The sequence below is a fragment of the Castor canadensis genome, chromosome 19 (genome assembly GCF_047511655.1).
Source record: "Castor canadensis chromosome 19, mCasCan1.hap1v2, whole genome shotgun sequence".
Classification (NCBI taxonomy): Eukaryota; Metazoa; Chordata; class Mammalia; order Rodentia; family Castoridae; genus Castor; species Castor canadensis.
Window position 1 is genome coordinate 3,097,885 of NC_133404.1, and position 20,763 is coordinate 3,118,647.

At 39.8% G+C, this 20,763-nt stretch overlaps 1 protein-coding gene across 11 annotated transcripts in view; it reads right to left on the reverse strand.

Annotated features, from left to right (window-relative positions):
* Positions 1–20,763, reverse strand: part of Myo9a (myosin IXA) — a 242,541-nt gene that overhangs the window by 49,071 nt on the left and 172,707 nt on the right. For 7 of the 11 annotated variants that reach the window (XM_074061667.1, XM_074061666.1, XM_074061662.1 and 4 more), the window contains 7 exons: positions 13,336–13,446; positions 12,387–12,509; positions 10,872–11,021; positions 9,158–9,477; positions 6,828–8,432; positions 4,709–4,805; positions 3,990–4,205 (listed from right to left, as the gene is read on the reverse strand). In XM_074061667.1, the coding sequence (XP_073917768.1) occupies positions 3,990–4,205; positions 4,709–4,805; positions 6,828–8,432; positions 9,158–9,477; positions 10,872–11,021; positions 12,387–12,509; positions 13,336–13,446 (2,622 nt within the window). The remainder of the gene's footprint in view (positions 1–3,989; positions 4,206–4,708; positions 4,806–6,827; positions 8,433–9,157; positions 9,478–10,871; positions 11,022–12,386; positions 12,510–13,335; positions 13,447–20,763) is intronic. The other 4 variants (XM_074061664.1, XM_074061663.1, XM_020181924.2 and 1 more) reach the window with 2 other exon arrangements.

Below are 20,763 nucleotides of genomic sequence, written 5' to 3' on the forward strand. Positions count from 1 at the left end.
AAACCAAAGAAAGCAATAATAATAATGAGAAAAGCAGAAAGTGAATTAGATACTCCAAAAAAGGCAGAATTAATAAATCAAAATCCTGTTATTTTAGAAAAAATTAACAAGACAGACAAGTGACTAGTGTTACAGTCTGGACTGGAATGTCCACAAAGGCTCCTACGTTGAAGGCTTTGGATTCCAGTCGCAGCAATATTCAGAGGCAGGGCTTTTGCAATCCTTGCCAATCCTCGCCAATGGGTTAGTCCATTGATGGATTCACAATCTGATGACGTTATTGACAGATGGTAGAGCTTTAAGAGGTGGGGCCCAGTTGGAGAAGAAGGTCATTGGGGCGTGCCCTGGAAGGGTACATATCTTGTCCCTGCCCTCTTTCCCCTAGCTTTCTTTCTGCTTTCTGGCCACCAGTGCATTTCTGGCACTGCTTCAACAGAGGCCCAAATGACTGTCTTGAAACCATGAGCTAAAATAAATCTTTCCTCCTTTAAGATGTTATCACAAGTATTTGGTTACAGTGATGGAAATGTAATACAACTAGTTAACCCCCGAAAAAGAAAACGAAAGCCATAAGAAACTACTTTGCAGACTTCTATGCAAATAAACTGGAAAAGTTAAACAAAGTGGAAATTTCTGCAAGTAAAAATGGTTTAACAAAATGGACTCAGATAAAATGCTTTCAAAGATCAATTTCCCAAGGATAAATGGAGGAAGTAGGCCACAAAAAAAACACTGTTTACTGATGGTCCGAAGGGAAAATCTACCAATCTTCAAAGGACAGGCAGTCACGATGCCATAAATATCCCTGAATTTCCTGGGAGAATGAAGTGCACACGTAAATACGAAGTGTATGTTCAACAGTGTGGCTGCTGCTGTCACTGGGCTGCCAATCCAAACTTCTTTAAGGGTCATGAACTCTGGTTGTTCAGTAACAACCAGTTTCCCACTGTGCATGCAAGACCTGCTTCAAAACCACCATGAGCCCAGACCCCAATCACATAAATATCCCTCGCTGACTTGCTCCTGGTAGGACATAGTCTAGGTGGGTTTTCCCTTAGCATAGTAAGATAATAAATTCAGCTTTGCTCAGCAGATTTTTCTGTTATCTTTTGTGGAACGGACAGAGGACAGAAAGGAAACTCAACATAGAGAGGGACTGGAGAGTAACTCAGGAATAAAAAGAAAATAGGACCACAAGAAGTGAGAGCACTTTGGGAGATATTCAAAACTTAGTTATACAGAGCTGGAGGTAAAGAATAAAACTGTGGAGTAGTATTTTAGTTATATAGCCACAGAGATCACTACTGAAAGTCTGGCTAACGGCAGAAGAAATAACACAGAAAAGTATGTTTCCTATCCTAATCTTACAGATAAGGGATAAAACTAATTTTACTAACCCAGTTAACAAGTAAACTGAGACTAAAAAATTAGACGAAAGTCATTAAAACAAATATTGCTTGGCAGAACACATCATTATTCTTAGGTAAATGCCAACATGGTAAGTGTAAGAACTGAGTGAAAACAGAATATAGAGATTAAATAGTATTTACATAGCAGAGTTGCAAGTAGAAAGTTAAAAAACATGAAAGTCACAGAGGAGAGAAACTACTATCCTTGTCTTCCCTCCCCATGGCAGGTAACAACCAATCATTAATTAACCAACTCAAGATGTAATGTTAATCACAAGTCCCATTAGATCAGTTACTTCATAACAGAAAAGGTCAGATGGCCAGTTCTGCTAAGATTTAATGACTCACTTCTTGGCAAATACCAGTGATAGGATCACTTTGTCCAGGAAAAAAAAAATCCAGTTTTTAAAAATCCATGTGTCCCCAAGGTTCAAATTCATTGAAAAAAACCTGAATTTTGAGAATGCAGCAGATCGCCCTTAGAAAGAGTAAGACTTCGTCTTCACAGTATAGGATAATGTTAGAATATGGCATATTTTCAAGTTAAACAAAGAAATATTTTAACATTGTTCCTTCCCTCCCCACCCTTAGCCCCAACAAGTATCTATGAGCATATTCTAGAAAGCAAGGCTTCTTCATGCAAGTGTCTACTAGAAACCAGCACCACCACCTGTTCCTAAAATAGCTACAGTCATGAAAGAAAGTGAGGAAGCTGGAGAGGTGACTACCACACTGCGCAGGGAGGTGCTGCTCTATAACTATGGCATGCAGTGACCATCAAGCAGGTGAACAGAGGCTAGGGCATGGAAAGGAGCTGACCACTCCAAGCAGAAAGCCCAACTTCCTGGTTCATCTCAGCAAGAGTTCCCAGTGTCAAAGTAAGTCTACCACCAAAAGGACTAAGGGTTGTTACAAGAGAAACCCTCAGGAACAAAACAGCAGTGATAAATGCTAAGTTCCTCCATAACCAGTACCTAAGTATATAGATAAAGATGTATTTTTCAATACAATTACTTTGTTCCACCACAAAATTTCACATTTAACTATTATTCATATAACAGAGTATATTCCATAATTTATAACTCAAATATAGGGCACCTCCACTAAGGAGTTATTTAATCCTATGCTGAGGAGCTTTTTAGCTATAGTTATGTATATATTAACAGGTAATACAAACTGCTACCACCTTCTACAATGCTATGGATTTTCGCTTAATAATGACTCATTTGTTTAGTCAGAAAACATATCCTGTTTTTATTTTATTCCCTCATAAACATCAATATTATCATTTAAAAATTGGGTCAAGCTTCCACAAAAAATAAAGAAAGTGAGAATATTCTGGAAATTAGGAAAAATTTTAACTAATTGGGTCTTCAGCATAATTCAAACAGCTTAAACAGTTTAAAGCTAAACTATATGACTTGAAAATCATGGTAAAATTTTTTCCAAAATGAAAAGATGCTAAAGACTAGAAAGCCAAATTATTCATGGAAATAAAGTGTTTCATCAGTGACAATGTTTTAGCTCATACTAGACATATCGGGTCCCTATACTGTGCATTTTCTACAATTCCAAAATGAAACTCTTTATTCTAAAACATTTATGTACGTACTTGTCATTCATACTTTCAAACATAATTTTGGTTGAGAAGATGATAAAAAGTTATATTCTTAGCCAAAAACAGTATAGTTTTATTCAAATGACCTCAATGTTATAAATTTTGATTAGTACAAACTCACATAGCATATAGACTTCTGTTTGGCTGGGTTGGTGCAGAGTGGCACATTTTGCTAATTTGTGTATGTGTTACTGCAGCTTAAATGTAGGGCCTTGCACATGGCAGGAAAATACTCTGCCTCTGATCTAAATCCCCAGCCTTTCATTTTTTTGAGGCAGGGTACCTCTCTATGCAGCCCAAGCTGGGTTCAAGTTTGTGATCTCCCTGCCTCTACCTGCAATTGCTAGGATTACAGGTGTGTACCACCATACTGGGCTAAATTTTTTTTAAATTCATGTTTATTTTCTATTTTTGAAAAGTAGGTGAGGAACCAAGTTTACCAATAACATTTCAGTTAAAGTCCACTGAATTATTTAAATAGACAACATACTCCTTATGCCAGGGAGGTAAAGCAGCAGGTCGAATGCAGCCCATGGCCTGTTTCTGTACTTTATCAGAGTGTGGCCATGCCCATTTGTTACTTGCTGTCTGTGGCTGCTTTCACAGTACAGAGGCCAACTTAAGTAGCTGCAGCAGAGACTCCAGTCTACAAAGTCTAAAATATTTATCATGTGGCCCTTAAAAAAAAGGACCTCTACTGTAACCTTTTAAAGTATAACACTGAACATTTCTACACGAGTGCTAACTTAACCTAAATTTCGCCTAATTTATGATTTGGTATATACCACTAAAGTGCCCTTTATCTGAGTCCTATGAAGACTTAGCTTCAATTGCTGTGTTCACTGAGGTTTCCCACGCACAAACCATTACAAGGGAAGCAGCTGTGAAGGTTAGCTTTAGATTAGCAGACTATTCCCATCAGATTTGCTGGCTGTTTATTTTTCTTATTACTGTAAAATTACCATTTCGGAGTCACTATGAGAGGCCTGACCCAGGCTGGATGCAGGCCCTAGCTCAGAGTGAGAAGCTCGGTCAAGGGAGAGAAGGGGCTCAGTAATGCCATCGTAATCATCGTCCTCTGTATCCCCCTCCCCATCGGCAAAAGTACCTCTAGTCAAGAAATCGGAGCGCGTCCGCGCCATTCGAGCTTTCTTTTTATGGGCCGGTCTGGCAACCTGCTTGACCAAATGATAGAACAAACAACACAACAAGGTTTTGTTTTCTCTTGCTTTTTGGAGATGATGCCAATGAAAGGGGGCTCATAAATTTCTGAAACTTCCCTCCACCCCATCATGCCCCTTTTGCTAGTAGAATAACAGGGATGACCAAAACGAACCTAAGCAGATTTCTGTGGACAAAGAATAGAATGGAAGCTAAATCTACTCTGTTCAAGTAAGTCATCCTCCACTGCCTTAACAAGTCACACCAAAGGTCACTTGAACAAACTGCCTTCTTTTTCTTAGCAACTTCTCTTTTATAAGTATAATCTAGGTTTTAGGCACCATTCTTTGGCCTGGAGTACACCTTCTTAATTTTGACAGGCTTAGCTCATGGATTCTTATTCTAAAAACACTCGGGAGTAGATGGGTGGATGAGGTGCTCTACCTACAAGAATCATAATTTTCAAAATAATATGCATCTAATTCTTGTGGAAGAAAGTTAAACAAGATCTGATACTCACCTCTTGCTGACCCAGGCCCGCTAGCTTAGGTTTCCAAGATGGTCCGTCTTGTTTACCGACTTGAGGATTCCCACCATTTAAGGATTCCTTGTTGACACTTTAAATAAAACATCTGTATTACATTTCAATCTCTAGTAGATACCCACAGAGCTAGTCAAAAAGCGTAATATGAATTACAGTCTAACAAGCAAAGTCAAAGAATTCTGGTAAATTCTGTAAATCTAATTGTTAGTGGATTCCCAAAACAGTAAATCAGACTTCTTCTGCCTACTCAATCAATACTATGATCAAGAATCTACATGTATGAAAAATTCCTAGAGGCCTACTGTGATAATCACTGGGTATATTCCAATAGGGTAACATTATGTTTAAGAATAGTAGCAGCACAGTTAGTTTAAGAACTGAAGTGGACCTAGTGAGAAAAGAAAAATGTAATACCCCCATTCAAATTGTTAAATACTAGCTTTAAAAACACTTTTTTCCCCATCTTAATCACTGTAAAATATTTGATAAGTGATGTGGTTCTTATTGTTAGAAAAATTCTTTCTGAAATCATTCTCTATGGTTTTCACCCATTAATTTTAAAACTTGAGATTACATACAGTAATAACACTTGCAGGATAAGAAATTTGCAAGCTAGAAGAAGTATGCCCAAAGCCACACAGATGTTATAGTATTGGCTTGTGAAAATTTAATTTTGCTTGACATGGTATGATGGCTTTATTATTACATTCTGTGCAGACATGGATACCAGGATCTGATGAAAATCTGAAAACCACCTCCACTTTCATAGCACCAATTACTTACAGTAACACAGCTGTAATTATTTACATCATACAGGAATCTTAGAAGTCATCAACAACACATTACTAGGCTGTCTTTACTGAACTATGAGCTCCTTGGGACTCATCTTACATCTTCGCATAGTACTAGCTGACAGGAGACAATGACTTATAATAGTAGTCCATGGGTTAACTGCTATTTCATTCAAAATCTTTCGCTTAACTTTTATAAATGAAGCCTACAGGTCGTTAAGAGGTTATCTTTTCCTTTGCCCCTATCCAATAATCCCTACACAAACTCCTGGACCTTCAAGCTGTCACTTGGTGGAAAATACAAGATCTATGGTCTCTTACATTTGTAAATGGTTCCTGTAAAACTTGTATGTAATTTTAAAGCTGGAAAGATTTAATTACTCTGACTGTGATAGGACAGGAATGGGTGTTTTCATGGTTAATGTGAATTTAATTTTTTAGTGCTAAGATATAGCCTTCTTTTCAACAGTGATATTCTCCCACAAGAACTGAAAGAATCCACTGTCTACAAAGACTTACTACAAAGAGACTTTATCTAACATGTTTTTATGTGCCACTTAACATACTCCTTTCTGGGCCATGGGTGCAGTCAGTGGCTGAGTGCTTACTTAGTATGTGTGAAGCCCTGGGTCTGATCGTCAGCCAGCATAGGGGCAGGGGAGGGGAGAACTCTTCTCATGACTACCACCAGTTAAATAAACCTTAAAGAATGCCCGCTTACATAAGTTATCTAAGGTAGTCAACTGTTGGTAACATGAAGTAGAATGGTGGTTTCCAGGGGCTAGAGAGAGGAAAAAGAGGAGTTGGTCTATGGATATAGCTTTTTAGTTTTGCAAGATGAGAATGTTCTAGAGATGCTGCACTACAACACTTCTGTACTGCACACTTAAAAAGGGTGAAGATGTAAATTTTACATAATATGACTATCACACACAAGAAAGTATAGCAAAAATAATGGAGACCATAAACAGGCCAACAGCTGTGACAAAGCACATTAACTTCTTTAAAGCCTGACGCTAACCAGCGTGGACTGCTACACTTTTCAGCAACTGGCACTTGCTGAATGCCTGCTATGCTTACACATAAATATTTTTCCATTTAATAGAGGGAAAAAACCCAAAAAACTCTGCTATCTGCACCCAAAGGGTATAACTAAATCCAATTTCAGGTAACTGGTAATTCACAAAGACAAAATGGTTAATTTGAGCAGTGCCCACGTAATATATAGGGTGGAACACAAGGCACCTTAATAAAATACTCCAAGAAGTTTCCCATGTATATGCAAAAATAAGCATTTCACTTACAGGGGACTATTCATATTGTCCCTTGGCGTGAAGAAAATGGCCCTTGTACTCCCTTCTCTGGAAGAATCAGTGGATTTGTGGCAGTAAGACTGAGCTGGTCTAAGGTGTTCTCTTTTTGAAATGTGATTATTAGAGAGTTTACAGGCTGCACTCTGCTGAGTGCTCATTCTTTCTGTCTTGGATAATTCCTTGACAGTACTAGATTGGCATGGGCTTGCTTTTCTTTCAAAGAACGTGGTGACAGGTCGGTCCTTCATGGGTAAATGAGCAGAAGGACTGTCTTCTGGGGCAAGAGCTGCATCTTTTTTGGTTACTAATGATAGGGACCCTAGTACACTGGGTTCTGCTTTATTTGTGGTATTTAGAATAAGGAGAGAGGATGGCCTCTCTACTCTTTCCTTTGATTGACAGAAAGATGGTGCCAGGAGAGACTCCCCAGTTCCTGAATGCTCAACTGTCTTGAAGGCTTTACGCTCCTTCTCTAAAATATCTGTTTGCTGGCGAATCTGTTGCATCATCTCTTTTTCATTCTGCTGCTGCAACTGCTTTTGCCTTTTCTCCTTCTCAGTGTTTAGCTTTTCTAACTTCTTAAGCACAGTACTGGAAGAATCTATATTCAAAGGAGTCAAATGATCTCCCGAGAAGTGATACTTCTTAGCTTCCTTATTAGTATCCCAAGTGAGACCTGTCCTTGGTGTGTCTTCACTCTCCAACAGTTTGTTTCTTTGGATATTTGTGTCTATCTTAGAACTTGTTTTCAGGGGGTCTTGATGGGGAATATAAAAAAATGTAGGCAGACTATTTGAAATAAAAGACTCTCTCAGCTGGGGTTTACAGGACATAGGTTCTGAACTACAGACTGGCTTTTCCTTCACAGTTCCACTCTTCAAGTGCTCCGAGTCAGAAGTTGCTCCCTTTGGAGTCAGTGCACAGCTAGCTTCACTTGAGGCACCCAGGACAGTGTCCTGTGCATCGGAGTTTGGACAGCTGGATATCTTAGGTGATGGAACTTGTAGGTCTCCTTCATCTAAAATTATGGACTCTAGTTTGCTCTTCTGGCTTTCCTCACAGTTCAGAAGTTCTAAGCTTCCTTGAGAACTTTCGCTATCAGGTGTTCCCTGTGGAGATTGAAGGCCTTCAGACATCAGTTCTGTAGACCATCTACGTTCCTCTGAAGGAGACGCACCCCCAAGAGAACGGACTTTTAGCAACTCTAGGCTAAATATTGCTTGCTCTAGTTCTCTCATTCTCCGGCTTTCTCTTTTGGCACGGCCTACTTTCTTCTGATGGAGATCCTCCAAGGACTTGGGTCTCTCTCTTACAATCACATCTTCCTGCAAGTCCACACCACTTTGGCTTCTGCCTGTTTCCTGATGCTTGACTGGAGACTCCTTTGAGAAGTCCCCTGAGCTTTCACGGCTAATTCGATTACTCTCTATTACAGATTTATACTCCTCTACAGCTTTCACTCTGTCATCAAAAGAGCAATCCTCCCATTCTGCAGGGTCTGAACCCTGGATCTCCAGAGCTCCACATGTCTTGGTATTCACCAATCCATGTTCTAGTTTGGTTTCTTTCAGCTTGAGTTCCTTTAAAGCTTTAAATCTGTAAAAAACAGACAAAACAGGTTACAGATATCCCCTGGCTACCACTGAAGAGAATACATTTACTAGGCTTTTTTTTTTTTTTTTTTTTTAATGAAAAGCACAATATTTTGTTTTCTATTACAGATGGGGGTCTTGCTATGTTGTTGCATTCAAGGCTGGCCTTGAACTCAGCATTCAAGTGACTCTCCTGCCTTAGCCCCTTAAGTAGTTGGGATGACTGGTGAGTACACTGCATCCAGCTTTGAAATTTTCTTTTCTAATACTTTAGGGTTCTTAAACTAACTTGATTTCACCAACTCAAATTCTGTTTCCCTGAGTTAGATGATATTTTTATTTCCAATATCATCCCTAGCTGGAAATTCTAACCAAAATGTTAACTCAGAAATAAACCTCTCACTTGTTAACAACCTTATTTTAAGCTAGACTTTAAATATGAAGTCAATGTAAAAACAATTGAATATTGACAATTCTGTAAGATTAAACCTGATGTAAAAGTTCATTCTCAGCAGTTATAACCATAGAGCATGGGGTTTTTTAAAATCCAATTTATTCAATAAACATTTATCTAACTTCTATTATAGACAATATAGATTAGAAGTGATGGAAAAATCACAGTCTAGTGAAGAAAATGAATTGTACACAGTCACAGGAGTGTTGAAGCAGACGTATAAACAAAGTATTTAGGAAGAGAGAAGGAACAATTATCATATTAACAGAAATTACCTTTGTCTTGCTCTGAATCCTCTACATGCTGACTGCAAAAGGATAATTTTGTTCCTTTGTGCTTTGTACCTCTTACTTTCCCTGTAGCCTCTCCATCTTGCCTGTATGCAGGTAGCAGCCATGTGTCTGCGCCTACAGAGCTCCCTCCATCTCTGCTGGATTATGATGGCTGAAGACCGTAGTTCCAAGTACCGTTGCCTCTCTAAGTGAGCACGCCAGGAAGCTTGGAGAAGGGCAGCTGCACTAGCCATAACAAAAGCATCCTTCTGCACAACTGCATCTCTAACTTGCTTCAGATGTAGGTAACTCCTCCAGAATCGCTGTGGGAAGACAAAAGAAACTGGTTGTCATGTTACCACACATTTTCACAAAAAAATGGACAAAAAGATAATTTTCTTATGTCATAATTAGAGGTTAAGTAGCTAAGCAGCTAAACTGTTGATGGTTAAAAATAAAAGTTTTTGCTCTTTCCCTGCTGATGCTGAGCTGTATGGGGGCAGAGGCTTGGGAGTTTCAGGATTCAGCTTCACCTTTAACTTACCACAATAGCTAAGGGAGACACTGCTGCTAGAAGTGTAGCAGATGTTAATACTGCTTTGTAAGAGGTACTTTAGACCACCTTTAGCCATGATGGCATAGGCCACAGAGCTGTCAAAGACTCAGACAAGCACCAGGCCCATCTTTATGTCCTTGAATCCAACTGTGATGAGCCTAAGTATGTCAAGGTGGAGGCTGTTTGTGCTTAGCCCAAATCCACCTTGTTAAGGCTAATGGCAGTAAGAAACCAGGGAAATGAGTCAGCCTCTGCAAAACCGATAAAGAAAGAAAACCCTGTCAGGTGAGTGGTTGTAGTCATGCAGTGGATAAGAACTATGGCAAAGAATCTCAGGCCAAGAATGTCTCTGAAATCAACTTCATTTGTTTATTTTTTGGGGGTACTGGGTTAGAACTCAAGGCCTTTCATTTCCTAGGCAGGCACTCTAACACTTGAGCCACTCCATCAGCCCTGAAATCAACTTCAAATGCAAGAAATGAACAATTTAAAAAACTGGCTAAATAAATAAATAGTTTTCATTTCCAGATATGCTTGGGTAAAACAGGTATTTTAAATAGTATAATCTTGAAGTTAATTACCGAATTTAAGATTTTGGATGGTTTCATATCCTACAAATTAATTTTAATAAATTATATTCTCTTGATGTAAATTGCCCAAGTAACATTAATAGGTTGAAGGTAACTGAAGATGAAGATAATAAACAGACAGGATTTATGGAGAACTCTCAAAGATATAAAGCAATGAGAGAGATTACAGATCAGACAAATGTGAAATATGGTAGCCATCACTTAAAATGAGCACCTAACAACAATGTACATGTAATTCTCAAATGTCACTCAGAAAATTACTGAATAAAAAGAACTATACCAACAAAAATCAAGGTACATAACTCCTTTGGCCCTGCTCATACTTCACAAGACACTGTAACTATAAATTCAATTTAAGGTAAATACAACCAATATTAACATTTATTGTCTACGATTATATTCCAGGTCATCTGTTGAATGCCTTGAACATCTGTAAAAAATGAGCAGGATACATAGTCATCAGTCAAGGTTAGTTGTTATTTAAATGTTTCACACTAAAATAATTCTAATTGCCAAATGGAGGCCAAATAAACTCATAACTCTTGTGCAAAGAATCCTTTGCTCATCCCACCTGGATAATAATGGACGCCTGTCTCAAATGGAGGAAATGCTGCCTACACAGCAAGACCCTGAACCATCGTTGCAACACTATGATTCTACGGAGCACCTCTTGGTGAAGCAGATCTTGTAAGTATTGTCGTTCTTTCTCCTTTAGGAAGACCTACCAGAAGGAAGAAAGACAGGTAATAAAGCTTAAGAAGAAATGAAACATTTATTTCAAGAATTATCATTTCTAATTCTTTTAGAGAAGAACAAATATAATGGCAAACATGTAAATAAAGTACTGATGAGTATTTCTACAAATTGATCTAAAGGAGTCATTCTCAAACTGAAAAGAATACTAGAAATGGGAGGGGAAGGTGCCAGAGACTATGACACATTGTTGCTGTGGGGAAACCACTGCCTTAATGAATCAATGTACTAGTAACGACATCATTTTTCGAGAGCGTTGGCGATGGGGAGGAAGAGTAAGAACCACAGATGTTGAAAATTGTTCGTAACATGAATAAACCAGTGATAACCATTTTTTTCAAGTCCAACATGCATTAAAGCTTCTTATTCTCAAAGTTAGATATCAGTTTATTAACTTTTTCATTCTATTAGGAAATATTTTGTATGTTTAAGGTTATACAAAGACAAACCAGACATACCCCTTTGGAAACAGAATTTAAATTCACCTTTAAAGCAGATACATAGCATATACACAAAAACAAAAAGAATAAACTAACAAGGATTACAAGACAGAAAATCTCACCTAAGCAACAAAAGGAGTTGCAAATAAAGAAATGCATAACAATGGAACACTATGTCTTCATAAAGAGTGTTCTTTCTATTATGAAGCTGTAATATGGAGGTTCTTAACCAAGAGGAAGATGTCTAAATTTAAAGTTATCAGAGGATTATTACTGAGCAGGAAGCCAACATAAAGAAGGGAGTGTATTAAGCTGATTTTAATATTATGCTTAGAATAAGTTAAATGGAATAACTAAAATAAACTAGAAATAAACGTGTAAATGAGCAGCATTTTATTCTAAGAGTAATGAAAATGAGAAGGGCTAAGGAACAAATATAAAATGGAAGCAGCAGGATTGGAGAAAGGGGAAAGATGGGAGAATCATTTGTAAGGAAAAAAAAAAAGAAATGAAACTTTGTAAAAGGATTAAACAAAACAGTAAGGCAAAGAAGATCATGGTTTTTAGCCTGAGAAACTGGAAAAAGGGTGACAAAGCAGTTGAGAAATTAAAGGCAGTAGAGTGAATCTGGGTAACTTTACTGTGGACAAGTTGAGATGACGATTACAGTACAGTATCTAGTCAGAGATGGTTTAAATCACACCTAAAGTTATAGTCAGAACTAGAGCATCGGCCACAGTCCTGTGAGCAACACTTACAAAATCTCAGCCTAGTCAATTTCCTTATGGCATCTGATACAATCTTTTCATAAAAACTCAAATGGGCAAAGACTGACATTACTATTAAAATAAAAAGCACACTCAGTTTTGACAAAGGCTGTATATATTATTTACCATGGTTTTTCCAACTTGATAACTATCGGGATTAAGACTTATTTTCCTGAAGAAATCCTGAATGTTAAATTTGGATGCAATAGTATTTCGGGGAAGAAGTACATGGAAGTGGTTCACAAAATCCTGAAAAGTAAAAAGAAATATTGTAAAATCACAAAGGAACTGTATGTAAGCAAGATACAAAACTAATTATCCATTTTTAAATCTTTTTTTGCATTCTTTTAAGAAAAAAAAACAGGGTGAAACCAAAAATTGCTGTAAAGGGTTAACTTAAAAAACACAGGAAGGGAGATACTGAGTTCTACATACTATATTATCAAGTGGAAATGGAAGAGAAAGGACAAAAGCTAATTATTCTTTTTGAGAAAGCTGTATGAAAGGGCAAACAAAAAGATGTTTAACAAGAACTTGAAATTTATAGCCAGCAAAAAAAAAAAAAAAGCCTATGTGGCAGCTAGAATGAAGCTTCCTTTCCCAGTACAGCAAAGAAAGGCTCCACTATAATTTCTACACTCACAGTAGCAATAATGGATAGTAACAACTATGTACCATCCTGGTAGTTTCCTATGAAAACCCTGCTGAGAAAACTTCAGAAATAGCCAAATGAAATCTTTTCTTTTGACTAGATAATTCTGGTTGAACTGTTTCGGTTATTGCAGGAATCAGGTGAAGAGTTGCTACGTTATAAGCAAATTTATTGTTAGCAAACGTTACAATCAAATGAGAATAGCAAACTCGTGGATTCCACTATAACAGAAGCTTAACGGGACTGAGGGCATTCCATGGAATGCTCTAATGTTTTAAGAATCTGTGTACAAGAGGTAGAATGGAAAAGGAGAGTTAAGGGAAAATGAAAAAAATAAGCCCCAAAGAAATATTAAGCAAGATAGGTGGTCATGATTTACTTAATGTGGGTATGTATTTCAGTATCATTATAGAAGCATATAACCTGGAAAGAATATTTGGAGCTGTATCCTGATTGGCGAATTCGAACTGTTTCTAGCATCCCAGTGTATCGAAGCTGTCTTAGTACCAAAGCATCGTTGAATCTTAAGGGCAACTAAAACAAACAAATAAAATAAAAGGTTAACCTGGAATAATGGATCTCCAGATTAGTATCTATATTATAAGCATGGCTAACTTTTGAATATCTAGGCATTGACTAAAGGTTATCAGGTTAAGACACACTTAAGGTGATCAGATAAACTCACCTCTCAGCTAGGAGCTTAAGAAAAGTTCTGACTGTCCAATGCTAGAGAAAAGAGGGAACCCAAGTTTCCAGGCTTCTCTGGCTGTGAAGGCAGAGGTCCCTAAAAGCTAAATGGGACTGTAGTTGCCCACAAAGCGTCACAGTCCAGTGACTACAAAATTTGCAACATTAATCTTCTTGTACATAATCTATAGTGAATAGCTGTTTGTATTTTTGTGTTTCATTTGATTTTATCTATTATCTCACTAAGAAACCATCTGAGACCCACCCCCTCAGTTGCCTTGGTTAATGAGCTGGTAGATTCTTCTTCCAATGCAAGGTGAAGAGTAGTTTACTTTCCTAATACTTTTTGTTGATCATGCTGATATAAAACAGAGAAAAACAAAAAAAATGGGTGGTTCCTCAGAATTAATCCTTTCATTACATAGTAACTGAAGAGGAGAGGTAAATAGGAGGTAGCTACTCAACATTAGTCTTAACACCCCACTCCCAGATATCTAAGTAGGTGTGTTTTAACACATTCAAAAAAGATGTATCTGGAGCTTATGAAACTACATCCTGATCTCTAAATATTATTTCCAGTGTTCCTCTGAGGCAATGCCAGATATTTTCTCTTGCAGTTAGATGGGGCATAATAGCTAACAAAGAAAAAAATCAAGTGAGCAATTTAAGCTAAATAACAATAGCAATTAACATTTATTTAGTGCTTATTCTGTGGCCAGAAATACTTCATGTATAGTGAGGTCTCAGTTAATTGAACTGAATTTATATTAAACTTTAAAGAAGTTTCTTTTCTTCTAGTCACTGTAAGAGAACAGTTTACATTTACTAACTACTTAGTAAAGGCAGAAACTAAGCAATTCACAGATACTAATTTACGTACACTCATAAAGCACTATGAGATTAGCCCTATAATTTCAGCACATCATTGCACAGATGAAAATACTAAAGTCATGGAATAATGAAGTCACTTATCTAATGTCACAAAGCTGTTAAATGGCAGGGCTGCAGACTCCTTCTTAAAAATTAAGAAAGCTGAACATAGTTCCTGCTATATTTTAGCTGTTTCAGTTGGGAACTATTTTTTCCTATGATGAACATGAAGGTGACAAATATTTACACTAATTTCATTTTGAAAAGCTCTAATTGAGGAAACTGTCATTGAAAAGGGGGATCAAGAGTGTCCATAGTGTCATCCCTAAGTTATAGGGACAAAAATCTCTAAATATGAAAAGTACTAAGCAATTTCTTCAAGAGGTATGACATATACCCAAACAAGAGAGATTAAAGTTTAGAGTAACAAAATTTTGAAGGACAGACTGCAGGATGTCCATGTGTTCCCAAAAGGTGATAATTAGCCAGGAGACACTTCTCCTTCCCAGTAAACATCTGTTTGCACCAGAGAGACACCTCTACCCTCCGGCAAAAAAAAAAAAAAAAAAAAAAAAAAAGCTGTAAAACCCAATTTCCAACTTCATCAGCAGGACCACTGGTTTTCTGGTCCTGCTGCATGCCTCCATGTAGCCATTCCCTTCTCTTCTCTACAAATAAAATCTTTCTGACTTTTGCTGCTCAAGTCTGCCTTTGTTTTCTATCTAGAGCAGACCAAGGATCCTCAATCAACCAAAAATTCCTGCATATCATCTTGGCAACCACAAAGCGATACTTCTTCTTCACCTGAGGTCAATACAGGTTGCACCAAACTGGAGGGGACTACTTAGTTAGTGGCCGTGATTGTCTGGTACTCCAATGGAGTCTGTCCTCCAGGAGAGTCCCCCCACCCCCACCCCCACAGCTTAGCTACAGTGGATCTCTCAGGCCAACGTTCTCTCTTACTAAGGAGAGTTTCTCCCTGGGGAACCTAGGGAAAAAGCTCTGAACCCTCTACAGCTGTTAAAGCAGGCAACCCATTACCAGTCAGGGGCTTATACTGGACTGCCAATGCTACTTGGGCAGAGCTAAAACCTCAGCGCACCCAAGGTTTTTTTTTTCCTCTCAACTCTCGCCTCCCTCCCTCCTTAACCTCTATCCCTTTCAGCTCTAACCCACTAAGGAGGAGGTCCGAAAACAGCCTGTGGAAAGTTTCTCTTCAAGCTACAAGGCTACTCTGGCCAAAGCAACTCCCTGGTGAGACCTGAAGGCTGAAGATGTAACTTTCTGACCCTGAGGTCCTGAGCCCTGAGGCTCCAAAGGTAAGTATAGGAACCCCTCTGGCTATGCCTGTGGCTAACAGACAATCAGATCTCTACACTTTCTTCACAGTTCCCGTGGCCCGAGAGTGGAGGTCATCCCTCGCTTCCAGTACTGCCTGTGGCGGGATCAACCGGACAGCAGTGATGACTAATAATCCCTCATGTGTTGAGCCTGGAAACTCTTTTTCCCTCAGTCCTCAGCTTCTCCTTCTTCTTTCCCAAGTACATCAGGATGAATGGCCACCCTCCTTTGTTCTAGACATCAGTGGGCTTCCTTCTTCAGCAGAGACTGGAGAGATTCCTATATCCTCTGTTCAAAACCTAATCCTTAGACTATGTCCTCAGGAACTCTCAGGTCCCTTCTGCATCCCCCATTTCAGGTGAGTACACCAAGAAGAGCTGCTTTCTAACTTGCTCTGAACTGTTTTTGTCAGGCATCTGGGGGATCTGGCTAAGCAGGTTTCTATGGTCTTCCCTCAGGGGACAAAAGAGTGCTTTACCTGAGAGCTACCTAAGGAGATAAGAGACCTCAATGGTCTTCTCCAATTTTGTCCCTTATTGCAGCAAAAAAAAAAAAGGCCCTCTCTTTTCATAGAAATTTATATGTCTCACAGGATATACAGGGGGACAAAAAGTCTACCTCATCAAAAGTCCCCATCCATGCCTCCACAGGGGTCCTCTCTCTGGCCATGCAAGCCTCTCTTGGTTACTTTAGAGCCCCTCACTGATAGAGTTATTTTTAAATTACAAGCCTTCAGCTGGTAGAGGAGAACCAGGTACCTGGGTCGCAAGGCCAAACAGGAAAATAAGATGAACAGTAAAAAAAAAAAATTGATCAGGGTCACTCCAGCCAGGTGGCTGCAGCCATATGTACCTAAATATCTTCCCCACAACCTTAGCCACAGATGGCAAGGCAGGAGAGCACAGAAGAGAGGAACACCCTCTCCCACGTAGAGGATCTCCTTACCTGGGAACACCTGGGTAAAAGAAGAAAACCCCTCTTAAGATGATCAATTTTCCCTTGCTTCCCTTTTTAGATGGGGAATCAAGCTTCTAGGATCCTATAAGGATCCCCCCTTGCCTGCTTACTAAAACATTAGAAAAACCTTGATCCAGAAAGTCAACAGAAGTGACTCAAGTTTTACTGCACCCAGGCCTGGCCACGATATCCTCCGGGAGATGGGGAAAAATGGCCAATTCTTCAATTAGACATGTTCTGTAAAAAAGTGGACTGAAGTCCCATATATTCAACTTTTCTTTTTCCTAAGAGACAACCCAGAATGGCTGAGCAAATGCAGGCTAGAAGAACCAGACCCAAAAAATATCTGATGCCGAAGGCCCCCCAACAATGTCAAAGGAGCCTCCCCCATGACAGAAGTCAAGTCTCCAGGGGACCCACAGGGGATACATCCTACCCTGAGGAGAATGGATGATGCCCCATCAGCTCCCCTCTACCTCTTACCCAGCTACCTCACACCCCCTGACATCATCCCACAGGACTCTACCCCTCCAGTTAATTCCCCAAAGGGATAGGGCTCACGCTCCTTTTAGATGAAGTGAACTTAAGAAAATAAAAAGGATTTAGGGAATTACACAGAAAACCCAGATCAGTACATCCAGGCATTCAGAGAAGTCAGCCAAAACTTTCAACTGAGCTGGAAGGATGTAATGCTATTGTTATCTCAGACACTCACTTCTCTGGAGAAACAGTGAGTATTAGATCAGGCAGCTGCAGCTGGGGACAATTATCACTTAGATAAATGTGGCCCTACTGGCCTATCTCAGACAAAGCCTTGGAGGAGGAGGAGGAAGAGAAAAAGGAGGAGGGGTAAGAAAGAGACATTGGATACCTAAAAGGGAATCCTAATTCCCAATTCCCACAGGAGACCAGGCAATGCCTAGATATGATCCTAAGTGGGACCCTGAGAATGACAAGGATGAATGGACTGGACCCATAACCACTTCATCCACTGCATTCTTGAGAATCTAAGGAGAGCCAAGATAAAACCCCTTAATTACTCTCCAGTCATGGCTGTACAGCAAGGACCCTAGAAACCCCAGTAGCTTTCCTATAGAGACTTAAGGATGCTTTACAAAAGCATACCAACATTGTAGCAGAGTCACAGGAGGAGGAAATCATCCTAAAAGATAAATTTCTAACACAGTCATCCCCAGATATTTGTAGAAAGCTTCAAAAGCTGGTGGCTGAAGGGAACAGAAATCTACACCAATTGGTCCATGTAGCCACATATGTATACTGTAATAGGGAAATAGAAAAAGAAAAAAAGAACCTGGAAAAGGAGAAGAGAAAGGATAAACAGCAGGAGGCTCTGATCACAATGCTCCTAGAGGTTCCCCTGGGGCATAGTCCAAACCTGAGGACATGTTTTCAATGTGGACAGGCAGGCCATTTTAGGAGGGAGTGCCCCTGGAGGAACCACCTCCAGGACCCTGCCCCACCTACCAGGGAAATCATTGGAAGGTATGCTGTCCTCAGTTCCCAAGGGAGCCAAGGCCAGAGCCTCCCACCCAATGATGGGTCCTGGGGCTTTCCATCCAGGCACCTGTGACCACCATAAAAATCAGAGGAGTCCTGGGCAGTACTAACTATTGAAAAGCACAGGGTCAGCCTCCTTATTGATACTGGAGACATCTATTCCTTCCTTTCCCAGACCCAGGTCCTCCAAGAAAGTTACTGTTTGGGGCACATCAGGCCAGCCCCTAGAGTGTTATTTCACTCAGCCTCTAGCCTGCTCCTGGTTAGTTTCTACTTCTCTCACTCCTTTTTAATTGTCCCAGAAACCCCTATGCCCCTGCTAGGGTGAGACCTTCTATCTAAATTGGGAGTGCAGCTCTTTACCCCTAGGGGAGTACTTTTGCTTGCCCCGGTAGAGGAACAAGTAGACCCCATGGTGTGGATGGATGGACATACTGTGGGATGGGAATGAATGGTGGTCCCAGTCCTAATTTATCTCAGGGACCCTTCTTGGTTTCCCCATTGAAAACAACATTCTTTAAGAACGGATCTAATGTCCACATATGAGGGACAACATACGATTTTTGGTCTTTTGGGCCAGGCTAACCTCACTCAGAATGATGTTCTCCAATTCCATCCATTTACCAGCGAATGATAACATTTCGTTCTTCTTCATGGATGCATAAAATTCCATTGTGTATAGATACCACATTTTCTTAATCCATTCGTCAGTGGTGGGGCATCTTGGCTGTTTCCATAACTTGGCTATTGTGAATAGTGCCGCAATAAACATGGGTATGCAGGTGCCTCTGGAGTAACCTGTGTCACAGTCTTTTGGGTATATCCCCAAGAGTGGTATTGCTGGATCAAATGGTAGATCGACGTCTAGCTTTTTAAGTAGCCTCCAAATATTTTTCCAGAGTGGTTGTACTAGTCTACATTCCCACCAACAGTGTAAGAGGGTTCCTTTTTCCCACATCCTCGCCAACACCTGTTGTTGGTGGTGTTGCTGATGATGGCTATTCTAACAGGGGTGAGGTGGAATCTTAGCATGGTTTTAATTTGCATTTCTGCAAAAGAACTTTTTAAAAGACACCTGTCCTCAATGCAAAGGAACTAATGCAGAAACGTTAAAGTGACAGAGGCCAATAGGAGAAGGGGACCAGGAACTAGAGAAAAGGTTAGCTAGAGAAGAATTAACTTAGAATGTAACACATATGTATAGGAAAGTGATGTGTGTAAACTCCCTGTATAGCTATCCTTATCTCAACCAGCAAAAACCCTTGTTCCTTCCTATTATTGCTTATACTCTCTCTTCAACAAAATTAGAGATAAGGGCAAAATAGTTTCTGCCTGGTAGTGAGTGGGTAGAGGGAAGAGTGAGGGGGTGGGGGAAAGGGAGGGGGCAGGGGGGAGAAATGACCCAAACATTGTATGCACATGTGAATAAAAGAAATTTATAAAAAAAAAGGAAGATCTAACAATTTGTTGCTTACATGAGACCCTTCTCATTGACAGAAGCAAGCACTGGCTTGGGGTGAAAGGCTCCTGAAAACAGGCAGGAGTAGGAAAAAAAAAAAAAAGAAACCCTCTCCCCCAGGACTAAGCTCCTCTCTACTGCTCTTCTCAGGCTCAGAAACACCCCAGGCAAACAGGGACTGACCCCTTTTGAATCTCTATAAGGCAGGCCCTTCCTAACCAATGACCTCCTTGTTGACCAAGAAACAGCTCAGTTAATCTCCATGTCATTCAACTTGCTAAATTCCAACGAACACTCTCAGAGATCAAACAAGCCACCCCCAGAGAGGATATAAAGGAACCCCCTCTCTTTTGCCCTGGTGACCTAATCCTAATAAAGTCTCCAAATCCAACCCAGGACTTAAAAACACCCCACTTTGGGAGGGGCCATATCCAGTTATTCTGTCTACTCTGACGACATTGTGAGTGGCTGGCCTGGATTCTTGGATCTATCACTCAAGAGACAAGGGCTGGAATCCCCCTGTGAACATTACATCTCCATCTCTGGAAAATCAATGGGTTTTTAAACCTCTCTCGAGCATTTGCCCCGCCAAAATCTCCACTTAAGGACTCCTGGGTCTTCTATGAGAGACCAACAGCTGCCCACTTGCTGGCATGTGTCCTATTAAATTTCTCTCAGGGTCCTTTCTCTCCTTTGATATTCAGGCCAGGTAACTTCTCCTATGCCATGGTTCCTCTTACAGGAGTCCCATGGAAGAACCAGCCTACTATGTCTTACCATTGACTTGGGTTCATCTCTCAGACAAAAATTCAATGTTTAACGTTTCTGTCTCGGACAGCTATACAACAGTTTGTCATTCATCAACGGAAGGCCTAGGGCCTACATATCAAAGAAATGACATGTCTGATTTTACCACCCTTAAAGGTGATGATCATCTCACAACCAGTATGAATAACTCTAAGGATCCCACTTTTATGGGCCCCAATGTGCTTAGAGCCATTACTTTTACTTGTGTTTGG